We start from the raw sequence: 21,344 nt of genomic DNA, 5'->3' as shown, positions 1-21,344 counted from the left end.
AAAGTACCAAAATTCTGTGTCACTGAGCTTCAACTTAGTCCCTCTTCTTCCCTAATGTACCATCTTTCTTTTTGTGTCTATGAGATGCTGTTACTTATAATCAGTAATAATGGAAGTACCGTACTGAAAGACCAAATTTCACTGATCTCTGTTCATGTCCTGGTACCAGCAAGAGAAACCCAAGCCATACTTCTGTTTCTCTAGATAACATGGATTCATCACATGTATGGTCTTTTGATGGTTACACTCCACACCACAAAGGAATTTTCAGAGCCTACCTGAAAGTTACAGTCACTATGCTGATAGATTTGCCAACTTTCAGTTTATGTGAGCCAGTAATATGACCAAAAATATGGAAAAGCCTGGTGCATTCAACAAAGTTTTGATCTGATGTTTGACTTTTGTTCAAAACTTAATTTCAAAGTGATATCAGAGTAAGGGCACACACAGGAACATGTGCACACCAAAATGAAAACATGATTAAACTGAACCCTGCTAAGACAATCTGCCAAAATTGCAAGGTCTGATTGCACATTCTGTGGATGCATCATTTTGTCTACCCTAATAGGAGCAAAAGACCCTCTCTCTCCAAGCTCGAGAGCAGCATCGACATTGTGCACCAGGAAGTCAGCCAAAGCAGCTTGTTACTCAAACTGATTACGGAAAGATTCAGATTTAGTTAAGTTTCTGCAATGCATTTAGCTGCTAGCTTAAAAAAGAAGACTGAAACAAGTGCATTCACAGCTAAAAGAGTTGCCTCAAAGGATTTATTTGAAAAAAAATAAGTACAAACTCAGCATGTTACTTATCAAGGATGCAAATGAATTCTGATCAATTCCCTGGGCCTATAAAGAGTGGAGTTACTGTTGTCTCTACTACTACTTTAAATTGTCCTCCCTACCTTCAAGTCCCATTCTATATTTTATCTGTTCCCTGAGTCTTTTGAGGACTGAGGGAAAAGCACAATTACTTTTCCCCTGTTTTTTTAGCTTCCAGGGCTGAGGGAAGACTTAACATGAATATGTTTCTGAAATTACAGAGCAATACTGATGGAAACGTCCCAAGAAGCAGCAGAGGAAAGGGTCCCCTAAATGAACTTCGGGACAGAACACACAATCTTATGACCAGACAAGCAAGGCACCACGATTTTCATGTATTTTCGCCTGCTCTGATGACCATGTGAAAAAAAAATGGTAAATGCACAAAAGTCACATTGTCCCAATAAAGTACAAACTCTCACTAAATTCACTCGCAGTGCAATTTTTCTAGGACTGTTAGGATGAGGTCATTGCAAGAAGAAGGCATGCGCTGGAAACCAGTGTGTGTGACAAAACTTGATTAATGACATAATTTAAAACAATGTTGGGACTTTCCTGTACTATTTCTAGCCCAGAGAGCAAACAGTGAGTCGTGTTACTCAATAGCAAGAAAGTACCCTTCTATTTCAGCTGCAATCAGAAGCAGGAATCAAATTATGATTTTCATCTCCCTTTTTCCAAACACTTAGCTCCTTATTCTCCAGAAAAGCCAGAAACCATGCTGGGGGAGGCAAAGAAATGGCAAAAGCAGCTCCTGGCCCAACAGACACACTCAATATGAGGATTTGTTTGGTGTGGGGAGGTGTGTGAGTAAATGTCTGTAGAAGGCAGAAAAAGAAGTAGGAGTTTAGCCGACAGCCTGAGAGCCACAATCCTCACAGAGTTGGTGTTGTCTGCCTCTATGCAGGTGTCTGTGTGTATGTGCAAAAGCAAAGTCAACTTATACATGTCAAGAACCTTCTTGCACACAGTATACAGCACATGTGTAACTAACTCCTGCCCTACCCAGCCTCTGTGCTGCAAAGTAAGGTCTTGCTCTAGACTGGGAGGTGTAAAGTTAAACATATACGCCAATGCATTCTGGCTAACACATTCAAATACTGAAATGTAAATAAAGCAGAGTGTGTTTTAATAGGTGCTAAACAAGCAAATTAAAGCCTAACCTCACCTCAGACTCTCACTTGACCAGTTTAGCACACTTTAAAAGGCAGGGCACCTCTTTGCCTTTCAAGTTTTAGAGAGTGCTGATCAGAATGAGCTAGCTAGCTCTAATAATAAACCTTTCATCCAAATACAGATGTGGTGGCCAAAGAGGAACTGACCCACTGATGGATTCCAAGTGTTAGAGGTACAGCTTCCCTGTAAGACCTGATCCAGCTCAGGAAAGACAAAAAGATCATATGCTGAGGGTGTGCAGAGAGCAGGATGTCCCCACCCTGTTAACAGGCAAGGCTACACTTCCCTACAGCATTAGTTTCTGAACCAGGGGGCACACATAATCCTGATAACTACTGAACTGCTGAAAAATTCAGCATCATGGATCTTGCTTGCTAGTTGCATGTATGATCCCCCTCATTATGCACCTGGATGCAATATTGCTAAATCAAACAAAAAATAGCAGGAGGTAAATCTGAATAAAAGAAAAGAAGAAATGCAGACAGTAAAAGCAATGAGTGATGACTCAGACTAAAGGTATTTTTCAAGGGCTCCAAAAAATCCAATTTTTTCCCAGTCTCTTTTAAGTTTTTGCTTTTGCTGCACTTCTGAACCTCCATTTTGGGGCACTAAAATACCAAATGAAAAGCTCTTCTCCCACTGCTTCTGTCCAACAGTTTGTCATCACAATTGTTTATAGTTCTGAGTTTTTACAAACCTGAGAGAAAATGTGTTTCTTTACAAGATGCAGATGTAGCATTTGTGTTCTCTGTGGCTGTGATTGTTCCCCTGCACTAAGACATAACCTGGCTTTATTATTTTTGGGCAGCTTCTAGATACCAAACAAGGTGCCCTTGCTCAAAGGGGGCCAGAAACTGCCCCAGGGATACTCCTATCCCATTTTCTAGAAAGAGGATAGGAACTTGAGTTTGGATAGGTCTGCTTTATTTTTAACTGTTAGAACTGGTGGGCTGGAATGGAGACAGAGCTTAGTAATTACTCTGCGTTATCTACTAGAAGAGACACAGTTTACAGTAAAATAAAACAAAGACCCAAATGCAAGTATTTTTCTTCTTTTGATCCCTCTGGATCAGAGAATTCAAGCAGAGGAGCCTATTGGTAAGCTGTCAGAGCCCCTGTGTAACCTGCTATAACAAAGGGATTCCAGACAGTTCATCCTGTGTGAATTCAGGTCTCTATTTTCTTCAGAGGCCTGATAAATAGAAGTGGCAAAGAAAACAGGATTTGATATCCAAATTAAACTAGAAAGACTAGTATTTTGAAGGCTGAGGTATCACACTGCTTATGAGAGGGATTTGATGGAGCAGAGGGCCTCTCTACTGCAACCTTTCCATCAAGAAGAAATTGGCTTGTTGATCAGGCACTGGCACGCAGCCCATTTGGCAGCTAACGAACTGAGTCGCTGGAAATTAGTTGAGACACAGGACTTAACTTAAAATTTGGCTTGGCTTAACTGTTTTTTTTTTTTTTAAAAAAGCCCCACAACAATCGCCAGCAATTGAGAAGACTTTATAGGGCAGCCTATAGATGCTTCTACTGATGCTTGTGCTTGTCAGGGTTATTACAAACAGATGAAGCAACAGGCTGCTGTCAAGGGGATCCAGCAGATGCAATACAGGTTGGAGAAGAAAAATCTTGCAAGGCTTTGAGCAAAAGAATTTGCTCAAATGCTCATTGTTCTTTCTTCTCTATTGCTTTGTCCTCAACAAGGAGTTTGGGCTGTCTATTCAAAATGACACAGCAGAACAACCAATAGTGGCCACCAAAGTGTTCCAGCTGGACAAAGCAAAGAGGCCTTGCTGCTGTGGCTACATTCAATGAAAGCTGTCACCTTCACAGAGCAATCATCAAACCAGCTCCACATTAACGTAACAGTTTTGTTATATCAAGTCTCAACTGCACAGGACTTTGGTTTAAAAGCCTGGAGAGAGCTGGGAGTTTGACAGTTGCCTCAGCTTCCATTTTAACATAGAGTCCAGCTGCATTTTACTGTGTTCTCTGCTTCAGGACAGTGATACACAGCATCAAACAATCACTCTTGACTTAGGTCTCTGGCTACAACTTCTCTGCTTCCAAATTAAAAGCATTCACTCTACCTACATGTAAAATTACCAAAGCCTGATAAATCTTTATGCTTAAAGAGCACCAGAATATGATTTTGTGCTCTCTTAAAGCCCATCAGAAGAGGAAATAAACAGAAGGTAAAAACTAGAGAAGCTGCATGCAGTCAATTTTTTAAAGATTATGAAAGGGAGAAGCACAATCAGCACATAGCTCTGCAAGAAATCCCAAAAAATCTTTACTTCAAGTCAAAGTAACTGCAATGGAAATTCTTTGAGATTATTTTCTGGATTGCTTTTATTTATTTATTTCATTTGCTTGGTTAGGATCCCCTCCCCAAAAGAGAACTGTATTTGGTTAGGCATTATTGAAGCTCTCTGAAACGATGACTTCAGCATGGCGTGGGTACAAAAGTATTTGGCCAATATAAAAATCATTCAGAATTTTTTTGAGTGTTTCCTGAAATCATATCAACTAAAGTTATTGTTTCTCCCCACTGCTCTTCCAAGTGTTAAACTGAGAAGGTTTCTCTGCTAGTTAGTTTGCTATTGTTCAGAGTTTTGTTCCCAGAAAAAGAAAGATGACCTTACCTTCAAAGACAGTACACAATAAAGTCTCTTTACATTTTTCTGTGCCACAGTTACAACACAGAATGAATGGGAAGAATGCCAAACCAGGTGATGTCAGATGGATTAGCTACTTTGTAATAAACAGTTCACATTACTAAAGATAAGGGGAAGCTTAAATTCAAAGTTGAGAGTAGAGGCTGAGACTTTGCCCAAAGTGAATCAAATTACATGAGGTGGGCAGGGGGCTGCGAAGACTAAAATCTGATCTTCACAGTCATCCCCTGTGTTTGCAAATATCTGCCACAGATTTTTCACTGTACATTTTGTCTTTTATTTTCCTGAAACTATATGTTTCAGCATTAGTGTGAAATTAGTTAGCCTGCCAGCTAAGCAGGCCCAGACCAGGGACTGTAGGGCCCTCTGAGGATTGTCTGAAACCTCAGAGAGGCTTGTGTGAGGTGGGACAATGAGGTTTCTGTCCTTGCCACTGCCGGCAGTGTCACATGTGGCCGTGTGGAGGCAGCGAATCGCGATGAAAGGCAAACAGCATTACCTCATGGGCTGCGTCCGCAGAGCTGTCTTCAAGTCTTCAACTATTTTATTTTTCATTTCTGTTTCTTCTTCATCGAAAGCATACAGAGTCTGCATCTGGTCACAAAAGAAGGTGGCAATTAGGAAAGCCTGAGCTGCGTGGAAGCGAAGAGACAGACCAGGAATTATGAAAAACAACTTTCCCATCAACACATGCAGAGGTGCCTGCTGACCTCTCACTAGGAAAGCAGTGCCTCAGCTACAAAACTGAATCCAGATGAGGCTGCTCATGTGGACTGGCAGCAGTGTATCACTTTGCCACACTGGCTAAACCAGGGTTCTCAGATTACCCCCCAAAAATCACAGTTAACAGTATGCCCGCAGAAAACTGTACCTAATTTGGAACAGCAATCTGCTGTGGTGATCTATGGATGTGTGAGGCAAAGTTTGTAGGGAGAGGCAATATCTTTTATTAGAGTGACATGACTGGAGGGATTTGGGGTGGAGGGAAAAAAAAAATCCAAACCAGACTTTTGTGTCAGGTTTCAAAGCATAAAATCTTCAAGTGACTAGAAAGCCTGCAAGTACCCTGAATTACATTTTCTTTATATACACGTTTGACTTTTCTTCCCCATGCAAAGGATATCACCTGTTTTAAGATGCTGGCGTTCCCTACACACTTTGCCCTTATTAATTAGGAACACTTACTGGAAAAGCTAGAGCATCATAAAAATCTCCATCCTTTATTTTTAACAAGTAAACTGAAACACACGAAGCCTAGATCTCCCCCCCCCATATGCAGCTTGCAAATACTAGAGCTTGCAGTCAGCTGGAACTGAAGTTGCTGTGGGAGACTGTAAATTAAGGTAAGATACAATGAGTAGAATACACACAAAAAAATATGATTCTCAAAGTCAGATAAAGCCCTTAAAAAAAGTGATATATCAGTGGAAAATTAGGGGTCCAGATCTACACTCAGCACCACTGCAACCTTGTCATGTGAAGCAAGACTCTGCAGTGCCCTTTGCATATATCACCCAGACTCACAAGTCCCATGAGTGTCTTTTGAAAAAGTCAAGACTTAATGCTGGAAATTCTTAGCCTATAGCTCTGTCTTCTTAGTTGCTCAAGCTGTAAAATGAGAGGATAAATGACCCTCTTTTTGGCAGGACTTCTTGTGGATATCACTCAGTGGTATCTGGAAAGCAGCTCTGAACCCCTTCTCAAATGAATAACCCAATTAAACTAGTATCATCTATCAGGGATCTGATATTGTACCTCTCTGTGGTGGAATCCGAGTAGCTACAATTATGGCTCACCACAGAAAAATATTTCGGTCTTTATTTTACTGTTTAGCAAGCAGCGAAGAAAACCTTTGTCTCACCAGCACCCCCTTTAACCTTCTCCATCCTCGCCACCATACCAAGGAACCTCAGTTCCCCTGGAAGGGCTCCCACTGCTCTTGCAAGGCACGTGATGCCAGCACATGTCGGATGCTGAGGGTGGTCACTTGGCTGCACGCCGTTGCTGCCGTATGCCGAACAGCTGGCATGGGGAGATGTGTTTAACTCTAGGGCTCCTCTCTCTGATCCACGCTAAAGTCAAATTCACTCAGTCACAGAGCAAGCTATTTCCTGCCCTAATGCAATGACAGAGCGCTACTGATGGAAAATGAGCTGATGATGTTTTATCTTTTGCCAGCATCCCCCGACAGCCAGAAACATAAATTGAAATTCTTAAGCCAAGCCGTAAATGATCCCCCTCTTCGAAAAATAAACAGAAATCCTGACCAGGCATTATGGATGGCAAAGTCCTCGGGTGTGATTTGGGGCTTGATTTGTATTTTCTTGGGTGACAGCCCATCTGGTCATCTTTCCTATGGCCCGTAAATGCTCCTTTGAAAAGCTCCTGTTCCTCCAATGGCTTAATTTCTCCTCTGAGCCATTTTGGGGGGAAAGCAAATGGATGGTAGGAAGGCACTCAACAGTACTTCGTTCAGAGTGAAAAAGGCCCATTTCCAAATGAAACAAATACAAATAATCCTGCCTTTACAACAGAGGGTGATTATGGAAAACCCCTTTTCTAAAGCTGCAGGCAGCCAAGAGCCCTTCATTTCTCACTCTTGTGAATGGCCAGGAATTCAAATCCTCATGCCCTCACTAAAGAAACTGGGTTTGCATTGTGAAATGGCTTTCTCAGCAAGAGTTATAAAAAACATAACTGTCCCTGGGAGACAGAGGGGAGGAAACTGTCATTATTGGAGTTTGGATTTCATTCACGTGGCTGACTGATGAATTGCTTTCCTGAAGAACAAACTGCACTCAAGAACTAACGTCTGCTGGGCTCAGGAGGCAGATAGTTACCATCAGTTAACCAAAATACTAGGAAGGGGAAGCAAAAAAGTGCCAGGTCCTTTTCTGGCACTAAAAGATAGTTTTTACATAGGGCCCTTTTCATAAGCATATTTAGTATATTTGAAGTTTTCCAGATCAATTGTATCACCTTGGAAAGTACAGCATCTATTCACTTGATTTGCCAGTTAAAAAAATGCAAGAATTTGTGAAAGCAATCTTTTTTTGTGGAATTTTATATGTAAAACTTCAGGTAGTATAAGAAATTATTTTGAAATTTTGGCTCCACTTAAAAGGAAAAATTTTAGTTTTTTTAAAAGCACAGATTTTTCCCACACCTTATCCTAATGTCTAATCATTCCCCAAAACTACCAGGAAGGAAAATACATGATGACAGCATGTGGGGAAAAGAGAGAGAGGAAAAGAAAGAAAAGGCATAAACCATCAGCAACAATACACTGTATAACAGACCTAATTTTACTTCATAGCCTCACATGTGTGAAATGAAAAAGGTAAGACACAAAAAGAATGAAGAGTGAAAAATCAACCTGGATGTTCTGACTTGCCATTATACTCAGTTGAAATTCAAGGTGCATATCTCTAACTACATTAAGGCTGAACTAATAGAATAAATTATTATTAGAATAAATTTATTTGAAAAATTATAAACAATAAACTATGAATGGATGTAATTTTAAAAAAAAACCTGAATTTTCATGCAAGTAGAGTTTAAAGTAACATATATGTCATCCAACATAGAGGAGAAAGTTATCATCCACCTGCTAAATTCTGCTGAAAGATTTATATATTTTTAACCTCCTGTGAAGCTGCTCTGCCTCAAATAAATGTTTTCTGAGTCAAGGAAAAGGTCCTGGTTACAGCTGTATTTATTAATCTTGACCCATCTCACAATCTTGACCGAGCGACCTCTCCAGAAAAGCTGAATTTTCAACTACTGCTCACCTGAAAGTCTCTCCGTGAAAATGCATCCACAGCCAAGATCATAAAAGCAACACAGTGCTGTAAGAATTTTTCCTCCCCAGGGAAGTGTGAGCTGTGTTTATTTGTGCTACCAAGTAGTGTCATGAGGCAAGGAGAGCAGGCCAAACACAGGGACATTTCTTTACATGTTATAATAACAGGGCAGCTGCTCTATTTTTAAGAAAAGAAACTTCTGTGTTTTGATGAATCAGCAGATGACAATGACATTGATGATAATGGAAAGAGTCTTCTATTGTGGGTATGCACCCTGTCGCCCTCCCCAGTATCTTTTATAGCACACAGAGATCAGGGGACTAGACAAATTTGGAGGCTTTGCTTTCTAAATTAAACATGATTAGCAGCTGTCCCTTTGTCTTAATGACTGGTCCAGAAGACACTGTACCAACGTTATACTGCCTTCCAGTCAGACTACCTGGAGTCTGGGACAGTGCCTCCACGTGCTGTGAATCACACACTAGTAAAGAGATAGAGTTTTAGACATTTGCTCTTGTGAGAATCTGGTTTAAAATGTATAAAAATCTGAGAAGTCATAGCAACAGAAACAATTATGGGAAGAGAACTGTGCGTAAAATGCACTGTTTTTTGAACTGGATCAGGAATCTGTGACTTAAAGTGCTTCCTAACATAGTGGTCTAAGGTTACAAGTAGGGAACGTCAAACATGTCAGGAATCACCACATTGGTCTCAAACATAATCTGTGAAGGGCAGACACAGCAGGGCTTCTGAGAAAGCGATCCTTGAGCACAGGAGCCCTGGCCCACTGAAATCCACAGAAAGATACCTAATGATATCAGCACGAAAAAGGTGCCATTTCCACTCATTCAGTGAGTCGGAGGAACATACTTGCCAAGCTAGTATATATTTAAAAAGGACTTCATAATTAAAAAAAAGGACATAAAAAAGGACGTGCAAGATAAATATGAAAAGATTCTTATGTGACAATTCCACAGAAGATGCAAACATAAAATTTCCTTAAAAGCAGGATTTAAGGCATTTTAAACTAACACTTCTGTGATTATTACTACCACTTCAACTCCAATACTTCTTGCAATACTTCCAATTGAAATATTGCAATACCTGATAGTGCCCAAGAGACACAAACTGAAATACACTAGATATTGTCAGGAAGCAACGTGAAACATGTTTTTCTTTCACAGCTTCAAAGTCAACTCCACTTGGAAGCAGTTTAAAAAAAAATTTTAAAACCCCACTAAATTTAGAACTGAAATTATATGGTACCCAAAAATAACTGTTTGGAAGTTAGAAATCTCAGAGGTCTAAATAATAATGAACAGAACATGTCTTTTAAAGTGTGTTGGAGCCGGTTCTTAGCTGGATTACTCCAGTTTTCCGCTGATACAATTTCAGCAAAATCGAGTCAACTTGGTTTCACCTGCTGAAAAATGAAGGAACCAAATGGTAAATCAGAAGCAGGGGTTTTAACCCCAGTGTGTCTTCTCAACACCTCAAGCATAAGAGTGAATCATGAGTCTTGAAGCCAAATAAAAGGTTATCAATCATTCAGGCATTGGCATCCAGGCATGCAAACAACATTACCAGGGCTGGTGTTTATTGGTGCTCTTAAAACATGTTTAAAATTAGAAACATAGGCCAAAATATAGTCTCATTCCATGGAGCTGTTCCAGATTTGTAACAGTGGTGTATACATATTCACTCCAAGTTTACATCAAGATCATTTAAAGACTAACCAAAAAGTCACTGAAATCAATGGAAAAACTTCAGTAGATTCAAGAGGCCTTGGATCAAATCCTACCAGAAGTATTTGGCTAAGTAACACTGCAAGGTTTCATACTCATTTTTTTCCCCCTTAATGGCCCTAGTAGAGTAAATTTGTTCAGTCAGGAAATCAAAGCAGAGTGTCATGCCAGTCACTAAAGCTCAATGTCTTTTCTAAAAATAAGTCCATATTCTTTCTATTCCCTTACTCTGCCCCATGAAAATGCAGCACAAAGGAAGGTGATAGTTTTGTTTATTCATGACTCTCAGTAGAAAGCAGCTTTTCCTCTATCCTCTTAAGTGAGTTATTGTAGCTTGCAAATCTAAGGTTGTTTTACTTGGCAAGACATATTTTACCATGAGAAATACATCATTACTGCATATTTAGCATCCATTAAGACATTAGTTTTATGAAATTATTTCATAGCTCATAACAATACAAAAGGCAAAGAGAAGTCTTTATTAAGCTAAAATAAAAGCATAAGTAAGCAAGCAAGGTGTACTACCTAAGATGCTAGGAACAGAACTCTTATCGATATTTTTGCACAACTGTCAACTACAGCCGAGTAGACACCGCACACGAGTAATTGGAGGAAAAAAATTGACTACAAATTCAGTAAAAAAATCAAATTTAAAAATGCAAAATCTATCAAATCAAAGGAGATCAGTGAACACTATATGCAGATGCTCTGTTTCTGCTGGTGACCAGCTTAGCTGGATGTTTCAGAGGAAGAGACACAGTATACAACTATTGAACAGGGACAATTAAAAATGTTTTCCTCAAATACCTTCTTGGCTTGTATCTTACATCTAAGGTGTTACAGCCTTATGCTCTTTTAATTATGTGCTCTTATATTACTGGATATTATCTTATATAAACAACTACCTTTTCTTTAATTCTTCTACTAAACTAAGAACCCAAGTGTTATTTTGCAGATTGGTTATAAATCAACTTGAAACCATACAACAAAATAAAACTTCACCTAGTTTTTAAATAGTTGCTTTTTGCTGATTCATCAAATATTCTCTTCAGTTTTCATTTCAGACCTGAATGTTCAGTTTTCATTTTAGACCATAATTTGGTTGCTTTCAGTTCTCAGTATTGTAGAAATAATAAAAGGAAATATTTATAGTGCTTTCTAATATAGTGCTTTCTAATGCTAGAGCAGGGCTCTTTCTTAATCCTCACACTCTTCTTTTGGAAGCCCTATTTTTAACCAGTTATGCCTTTGGGCTAACATTCTTTTCCTTCAAGGACTTCTTCCTAAAGAAACACATCCCTGTGGTAGGAAATCTGCCCTGTTTAGCAGGAGAGGTAACTTACTGCTGCCATGGAATTGATGCGGTCAATGTAGTAGTCGGGCCAGCTGGTAGCAAGCTTATTAGGATCTTCTTGTTCCTGAAACAGAAAGTTAGGCAAGGTTACACAAGATGACTTTACAGGATGAAAGCCACTCAAGAACCACCTGGGATTCTTCATTGCTCTGCTCTGTATTGTGTTATCTCCCCTGTATTCTTGTACAATGCACATGGACGTGTGGCATTTATTACAAACATTCCTGAAAGTGTAAAGTCAGCACTGTCACCATGGTATGCCAGATAAAAAGAATCCCTTTCAGATCAGATTACTGAACACAGAATAATAAAGTTTGATGGAGATACAGTTATCTTTGGCATCTAAGCAGCAAACCTCAGTCCCTTAAACATATTGTGTTTCCAAGTAGACGGACAGCCCATTTACAGATAGCAGGTTTACATTTCGTATCTTTATTCTGACAGATCTTCTAAATTATTTGGTCTCCCTACTGCTATAGTGATGGTGGAATTCACCAGCAAAGGGGTTTAACAACTGCTATAGGGAAAAAAAAAAATAGGAACCTGAAAAGAAGATAAAGACTGCATCATTTTGATGTAATAAATCAAAAGAGGTTCAGCCTGGACATTTGGAAGCACTGCTTTACCAAGAGGTTGTTCAGACGCTGGAAAAGGCACCCTAGAGAGGAGGCTGATGTCCCAGGACTGTTGGTTATTTAAGAAGCATTTGGAGAATGTCCTTAACAACTTGCTTTAATTTGATCAGTCCTGAATTGGTCAGGCAGTTGTAGCAGGTGACTTGTCAGTCCCTCCAACTGAAATATTCTCTTCAGTCCTGTCCTAATCCTACCATACCATGTAAAGCCAAGCAAAATCTCAGAACATCCAAAGGAGCACAAAAGCATCCCCTCAGTTACAGCAGGAGAAGTTTAATCCTTATCTCCTTACCTCCCAGGTAATCCACCTGAAATCATCTTCAGTAGGCTAATCTCAATGAACCTTCTAAAAGAAGACCTACACTGACTCAGGAACCAATTATTTTTGTTCCTTGACTGCTCAAAGGAAATGAGATTTCCTTCTAATGAATATATTTATTTCTACATAGGTGTAAATCACTGTTAACATGAGGACTGCTTTCCAAGAACCTCATGGCCCATTATAAACCAAGAGTAACTAATACTAACACTCCTAGCATATGGTAAGAGATTGAACCACTCGACTCCTCCTAAGGATGACCAAAGGTGTATGAAGACTGTGGATCTTGCCAATCTTTTCTGTGTATGCAAGCTTACTCACACTAGAAAAGCTACCCTGGAAGATATACACAACAAAATTAAAAGTGTAGGCCTATCAGAGTACCTCAGCTATTCCACCATTATTTGGTTTAGAGATGAGAAATAGCTCTAACACAGTTTTTGAGCCACATTCAGAAAACACCTTGGAACCTGACAATTTCCTGCCAGGGTACATACTAACACACAACACCAATTCTGCACAACTCAAAATCTTCTTATTTTGAATTAAAAACAAAGTCATGGCCGAGATTTGGATCTTCCCCTCTCTTCCTTCCACTGGATTTTCAACATGTAAACTGAAGGAGCATCTTCATTCATGACACTGACAAAACAGCTTTGTTCTTCATCTAGAGGAGGACTGCAGTGCAGACAAAGGTCAGATCAGCGTCAGGTCACACAGTACAGGTCACAAGAATTTATTAATCCCTTGCACCCAACTGAACAGCTGAGAAGAGCAGAAGAATTAAACAAAGCATCACGCAGATGAATATTACTGTACCAAAAGTATGAAAGGCTGGCAAGGCAAAAAAGAGATACCAACTATATCAACAAATGCTATGCACACACCACGTACCACCTCATGATAATAGATGGTGCAATTAATAACAAGGTGATGTTTCTCACATTAATTGTGAAGTTCTGCTGATTTTCTCTATTTCCCTTTCCTGGCCACAATAAGCAGGAATCAGACAGACCCATATCTGTGTTAAATGTCTATGTCTGGAGAATTACAGAAATATGCAGCTCCCTACCAACAGCCAGTTAGAATGGCCATACCTCATGTTTTTGGTAGACTGCCTTTTGCTGCCCTTTTCTGTGCAAAATAATTTCTAGTGGCAGCCACAACCCTGACAACAGTTTCACACTTGGCAGACCTTAACCTCCCTTGCAAAAAATCAATATATGACCTTGACAATGGAAAAGTAAATTAAAACATACAATGGATAAATACAGCATTATTTTTATATGATAATCTTATCATCCTCAAAGAGAACAACAGGAATAGGGAGCTTATCTACAAGTGTGAAGTAAGGTCACTCTGCAGGGAACCTGACTGAGCCACCCATCTGACATGCAGCAAGTGCTCATGTGACCTCCTGAAATGTTTCTCTGCAGAGAATGATAAAAGTCCTAGTGACAACTATAATAGTTTGCAGAGTACACCTGACAAGAACACTGTCAGAACAGTCAATACATGTATTCTCTATATTTCTCCTGCCTCCATTCTGAATTCCATATAAAGAAACAAACACACATAAATTAAGGAATGCCCGAACTCATCCTTTGTATTTCAAAATAAGCTACAATACTTTTTGTCCTTAAGATTCTTTAGGGGGAAAGATAAGTAAAAATGCTTGAATGCTACAACTAACATTTCTAGATGTCTTTGTTAAATATGCAGACTGAAAAGCATCAGGATAGATACATTATAAAAATATCAGGATTCTGAACAATTTCCTACCTGAATCCAAACCACTAGAAATCTCACAATCAGAACCAATGACAAGAAGATTCTGATACCCTAAATTATATTTGTATATATGATTAGCTTGACAATGAGGCAAGGTCTTTGATATATCCTGCTTTTGACCATTCTCCATTCATTACAAATTAGTCTCAACTCTTAGTCTAAGTCTTATTTTTTGAATTAAAACTGGGAAAAAATTTGTTTCCGTAGAACACAATGTGTAATGTTTTCTTCCCAGACAGAAGATGTGCATTGCTGAGGTTAAAAAATTTTAACAGATACTCCACTAAACAATCTTCACTTTCTGAAGTTGTTTTGGTCTGGAAGCATATTAAGCAAAAGGGTCCATTCAATCTCAGCAGTCTTGCACATTCCCTGGTCACATTCTGGTCACACCAGAATTTCATGTTTGTCAATGTGTGGTTTACTTTGCTAGAATAAACGATAATGTGGATAAAACCTGGCATTCTATTTCAATATGAAGTCCCAGAAAGCTATTTATACTTGAGTGTGTAGATTTTTTTCCTGCCCCATGAAGTCATTAGACTTATTTACAGAAATTTCCTGAGTGACATTTTTAACAGAGAGTCATGTTCACACCTGTAACATCAGAGCAATTGGGAAAAAAACTCCAAACAAACAAACATTTAACTGCCTAAATTATGTGAGTTCTGTCCATGCTAAAAGTTGGTACACCATGCTTTCTGTCAAGAAGGGGAAGATGATGTGAAAATAAAAAGCAATCAAATCTGTGGTGTGGGGTGCAAAAACGGGGTGCTGGGTTGCTCTTTTGTTGGCTTTTTTTTTTTTTTTTTTTAATATATTCAGAGAAAACCACAAGGCAACTTGAAGATAATGGCAGAACCTTTCCCTTGCTCCAGGAACACAGAGAAGGGCAAAAAAGCCAACCAACAGGGAAAAAAAAAAAAAAAAAAGAGCTTTAATATATAAAGCTGCATAGGTATCAAAAGCTGGAAACAATAACCCATCTGTATAAGGAAAAACATTAGCTGAAGGAATCTATTAAAGCAAAGCCTTCTTTTAGCTCCTTGAATAGTGTAAATATTACATTAAAAAACAGGCGTCAGCTTGTGCACTTTATAAGGGGCCATATCATTCTTCACTGAAGTAACAACCATGTAACTGCTGTGAAAACAGGATCTTGATACTATACAAGCCTGCAATATAGCCAAGGTATTATATAGGCTTTGACACTAATTTGGACAGGCTCCATGACTTGGTGGAAAGTGGAACTTATGACTTCATCCCAACTAGGACTTAATGGAGTTCTGCAAATATTTGGACCATCTGAACCAATCAAAAATGAAAGAAAATAAAGCAAAGTGCGCACAGCTCAGCTGATCCCAAAAGCCTTTTCTGCAAATCCTGGGAGACCTGACCCATTGGGTAAGCTGTTCTCTGAGACCAGACACTTCTACAGGATGCCATGTCAGTGGTACAAGCATTTGCAATCCAAAGACAGCCATAACATATTCAAGCAAGCATTATACACCACTGACTTTGTTGTTTTAAAACTTCCTAAAAAGAAGTATCTAACACTAGTGTCACAAAGATCATGCAGAAATGCCAGATATTCATGGCTGAGTGGATCTTTCATGAAAATGAAAGACATTGTTTATATGGTGTTTTTCAAGATGACTTCAGTCTTTAAAGAAACAGCACAAGGAAAGCCTGTACAGTAACTGCCTGCATTGAAGCTCTTTTAGGGCAAGCACTGGGTATCAGTTCCAGTGATGACACATTGCTATTCCACTCTGCACCAATCCAGCTCCATAAATATTGAACAGCTCTCCAGAGCATGTCCTTAAATTTTGAGCATCTCAAGGCATTACTAAATACATCCACAGAATTAGCAGCTTTGGAAGGCTTCTTTCCTACAGAAGGAGACAGAGAGGTATATACCCTGACACGACAATTAAAACTCATTGTCAGAGTTAGGAACACACTGGCACACTCTGACACTTAACCCAGTACTCCTTTATTTCTACCATCATTTCTACCTGAGTAGATATGTCCTCATCAAGTCCTAAGAGGCAAACTATAACATAAAGCTTCCTCCTTGAACAGATGCATCAAGAAATGCATCCTCTGTTACAGATGTCACAGGACAAGCATGGGTACTCTTGGTATGACGTCTATTCATTAGCAACATGACTTCCTTCTCAATCCTGTCTCTTCTGTAGGGCAGACAGCTGACCTCACTATTTTGCACTGCTTAGAACAGGATGGGAATAAGCCACACATTTGATGCTAGAAAATGTGGGTTTAAAACCTTTCTTGGACAGGAAGCCATGATACTGTTCACTGAGCTCCCCTCTGTATCAATAAAAACAATGTGCAAATACAGATGAAGAATATAAAATGAGGCCACTGTGATATAAATTCCTGTCCAAGCTTGTTCACTGCATCATGTCCAGACACTGCATGCTCAAGTTTATATCTGGGTCAGAAAGAAGTGCATTTCCTTGCAAAAGCCACAGTAAGGTTAGTGGGGTTCCTCCTCTCAACATCTTTCCAGTACATTACAGAGCTGAAAGATGAGTTGTTTTACCTGGTCTGAAAGGTCAGCACCATCACATACAGCCCAGAAAATATTAATAATGGAGTTCAAGTCATTAAAAGAAACTTAGAAAATTTTGAAAAAAACTAAAATTTATTATTTTTCACAGCACTGTAGCTGTTTGGTTCTTTTTTTCAAATTTCCCATTGAAAAACAATGGTAATTGGAACCTTGATTACAAATCAGTGCTTTTTTGGGGGGGGGGCATTTGGATTTTTTTTACTGACAGTTGACTGAAATTTTAACATGGCTTACATCAATTAAGATGAAAGCTTTGCTGGATAAAGATTCTCAGTTTCTTGTTGAAGCCCTCTCACACTCTTCACAATAACAGCTTAGCTCCTAAAATGTTCATCTGAGACATGTGAGATTCAGACTCATGTCCATGCTCTGTTTCAAAGTGAAGGGTGTGACTCTCATTTTGCACATAAATATTTTGGCCCTAAAAACAAGGTGTGGTTTTTGTTTGCTTGAAGGGTAGAAGACGGTTAATATTGGTTCTTCATTTCCCACAAGTCAACCCTTTTCCCTTCAGAGATGTAAAGACTCAGCTCACCACAACATCTACAATTAGTGCTGAATCAGTCTTGCATCACTTTGCACTGCATACTGACAAAGGTCCTTCAAGAAATTAACATATTGGGTTTTTCAGTGTCTCCATCAGTGAGATCAGCAGAAATAGGAAACATTGGATGCAGACAATTACACAGTACCCAGTTACACAGGAAATCTGAATTACAGCCAAGAATCAATCCACATAAGTTGTACTGCACTCTCATTCAAATCACTGTTCTCCCTTTTTTCATGTCTGACCTACTGACTTTCCTTCACTTTAAGAAGTTCAGCTTTCAAAGAAACATTTACTTTTTTATTAACACACTGTCCAATCTATTGGCTATGTGGCAGTTCAGAGCAGCCAAAGTATCACAAATAAAGTGCTTTCATTAAAAGACACAAAATGTGTTTGGTCTGCTGTGGGACAAAATGCTAATTCAGAAGTGGAGCTGAAATGCATGTAAGCTTTTCAGACAGTTTATGCCTCCAAAAAGCCAACCATGTCCCAAGAGATGCTAATTTTGAAACAGCACAGATCATAGGACTGAGCCATTCACTAGACAGATGTGGTCACTGCTCCATTTCTCAGACTTCATGACTAGCATTTACACAAATAGTCTCAGAGTTTTGGGAAGGAAGCTATACCCAAGCCTTTTAAGCACAATTTACCCAGATTGAGAAAAACAAACATTCCTTCTCTCCCTGGAATTAAGCTATTGATGTGCAGATAATAACCCTTCTGCCACAAAAACAGTCTACTGTGTAACTTATTACAAGAGAATATTCATTAATGACCAGTTGGAACATGCAACTGAGGAGTTCTAATTGCCTCTCAAAAAGGTCAGATATGTCCATACATACATAGAGTTCACTGCATTATGACATAGGCATATGCATACTTTCCTTAACTGATCATAGGATGGTTTTTTTTTCTTTTTTTTGCTTCATTTAGCCTGAGCTCTGCCCTGTTGCCAGTAACTTGACAAACCTAATTACGACTTCTGATGCTGCTTATTAACAATTCTTTCAAAGAAATAATCAAGGGCTTCAGATTATTATTTAAATTACAAAATACCTAATACTGTTACATTGTGGAACTCACTGTCAAAAAATAAAGCATAAAAGTAAAAAAGGGATACAACTATGAACAATGAGGATTCCTGCTTAGAAAGCATTTCCTAATACTGAAAGAAGCTTCAGTTCTGCAGAAATTCACCAGCCTATAGAAATTTAAATGGATTATTGGTAAATTTTGAAAGATGGTTGGCTCTACCAGGGCTGTAAACTTTCCAGTCACGTTAAATATATAATTTTTTGAACTAATTACATCATCTCTCTTTTTTTTTCTCTTCCTGAGCACTCAAAGATACAGAATCTCCTGAAGTTTTACCTTATATATGACACATGATGTGTAATTTCCAACCTCCTCTAAAACTCAAAGCCACTTCAAATCAATTATTGATAACAGTCTAAGGGTGATGAAGGCCACACTTTTATTTCTTGTCCTCCAGAAAACACAGGACATCCATTGCATATACACACAGGGAGAGTTTCTCACAGAAAATAGACTAGAATGGCAAAAGTGGCAGGCAGAAAAGTGGTCAGTGCATTGCTTTGAGCCAAAGATAAGAATTAGTGCTGTTTGAAACCTCAAAATTCTCAACCACTGATTTTAATTTTTATTTTAATGTAGTGTTTAAACCAAAATTAAGCTTACAATAAGCTTATCTGGCATAAGACTAACAATAGATTATTGATGGAGAGAGTCCTTTTTAAGGAACTTTATATTTTAGTAGGACTGTATAGTATACATCCAGTTTTAAGAACTCCTCTTCTCTTCTCTTTGCTCTTCTTTTGGTGCCTTATCATTCTCCTCAATACAGATGGATGTAAACTTGCTGCCAGCACTGATTGCAGCAGCCTCTTCTTATCACTTACAGATCATATAAGCCTGCTTGTCCCTCTTCAAACATTCAGCCCTGTTATAGGATGGGAATCCCACCATCAGCAGGCATTATTTCAGGGGTATAGTGTGTGAAGTGACCAGGGAGATAACCTTGCCCCTACATTTACAGACATACCTAATTGTACAGCTGAGGTCACTGAATTCTTCAGTGTTTTCTGCCCTCAGGACAAAGCTTTCTTGCCAAATCGAAGTGTAATTATTGAAATGGTTTATTGAAGTGTAATATTAAACATTGTTTCACCGCTGAATGTTTAGCCTCTGCCATGGAAGTTATCTTGTTGAGTAAGTTTTCCTGACCCTGTTGCTACATAAAGATCCTTCTGTAATATTACCTGAAGTCTATATTCATGTTTAATACCTTTTACGTGCTCTACTTTTCACACGTGTGATATTTTGTTGTTGATAAGTGTATAATGTAAATAATACTGCCAAATAAGGGTATCCATGAATTCCCTGCACTTTCAATGAACACATACCCAGGAGCCTACCTTTCCTCAGCCCATCCATTCCTATTGGATGTGAAGGAAAATGCCCACTAGGGAGGATCCTACCAGCCAGAAGATTGAGTCATGATCATTCTGCCCAGAGGGTGTTGAGAAGACAACAAAACGTTTCTCATGAACATGGCCTACTCAGTGGAGGTGTAGCTGTGGGTTTAGGCCGCACTCCTGAAGCACAGCTCTGTTCCCACAAACCCACAGCAAGCTTGACGTCACATCCCACAGTAACGTGTGCAATCTGTGGCAGGTGAAGCCAAGCAGCAGTAGCAGGACATATTCTATTGCTTTGTTAGCAACCCAACTCTGCATTGTCCTTTCTACTGTTTACTCTGTGTTTATACAGGTACTGTGTGTACATTTCCATTAACCCCGTTCAGGTTACGGTCAACATTCCATGGACACACAAAGGGACTTTTTCCTTACCCAACCAGCTTACCTTGTCTCCTTTCCAACAGCACTGTTTTAAAATGTATTCCTACCACATTAGAATGTTGTCACTTGGACTGCCTCCTTCTTCACTTCCTCTCCTCCTCCTCCTGGCACTCTTTACGCTATGTAAAAAGCCACAGAAGGGCCCAGACTGTGTAACTGAGCCTCCCAGTTTATCTTTTCGTCCTACTGTTTATCTCCAACAAGCAATGACTTCAAATGCTTTGTAAATAAAATGAAGTCACCTACGACTCATGGCAACCACCCTGCATGTTGCTTGATGATGGGAATGAAATGTCGCTTACTGTGCTCAGAGACACAGAACTACCAAGGACACACCTACACACAGCCAGCAGAGACATTTAGGACAAGTCCTTCTGGAAGCACACAAGAGAATTTTTTAATACCAAGTTCTAAAAGGTTTCTCTTCACTGTCTGTAACATGTACACGGTCTGTTTTTCCAGTGACACTGCTTCATTTAGTTCACTTTTGCTCAGGGCCCTTTTTTAAGAATGATGACAGTAAGATGGCCAGGGCAGCCAATGTATTTTTCATTTTTTCCCATCATTTAGTCCTTCACTATTGGAAAAAAAAAAAGTTAGGAGTTGTTAGACAGGTGAACAAAGGAGATAAATACAGTCTGAGTGGCCCACAACTCTTAAGCTGCTAGTCCAGTATTTGATGTATCACTCAGAGGCTTTATCTCCATCCTTTCCAAAAAATCAGGTAAACCTGTTTCTACCAGTTTTCATTCCTCCCACTTAGTACATCTGCAAAGTGTTTGGGGTACCAAGTACCTTTCAACATGACTGAATTATCATGGAAGACAGTGTAACTTCCACCTCAATTAAGGCACATTGATGAAACTCTCACATCTGACTGCGATGAAAACTAAACAACTCTCCAGAAAGCAGAAGGCAATTCCTTTCTTTCTCTTCATGGCTGTCACTATATTCTCACAACAACTCTTTACTGTGTCCATTTCTAAAT

General features: G+C 39.2%; 1 protein-coding gene across 4 annotated transcripts in view; it reads right to left on the bottom strand.

Annotated features, from left to right (window-relative positions):
* DAAM2 (dishevelled associated activator of morphogenesis 2) overlaps window positions 1–21,344 on the bottom strand; it is a 202,947-nt gene that overhangs the window by 66,001 nt on the left and 115,602 nt on the right. For all 4 annotated transcript variants that reach the window (XM_064708908.1, XM_064708912.1, XM_064708909.1 and 1 more), the window contains 2 exons: window positions 11,570–11,644; window positions 5,178–5,272 (listed from right to left, as the gene is read on the bottom strand). In XM_064708908.1, the coding sequence (XP_064564978.1) occupies window positions 5,178–5,272; window positions 11,570–11,644 (170 nt within the window). The remainder of the gene's footprint in view (window positions 1–5,177; window positions 5,273–11,569; window positions 11,645–21,344) is intronic.

This window comes from Zonotrichia leucophrys, chromosome 3 (assembly GCF_028769735.1).
Source record: "Zonotrichia leucophrys gambelii isolate GWCS_2022_RI chromosome 3, RI_Zleu_2.0, whole genome shotgun sequence".
Taxonomy (NCBI): domain Eukaryota; kingdom Metazoa; phylum Chordata; class Aves; order Passeriformes; family Passerellidae; genus Zonotrichia; species Zonotrichia leucophrys.
Note: the sequence above shows the minus strand (reverse complement) of the source record. Positions and strands in the feature narration are given on the sequence as shown.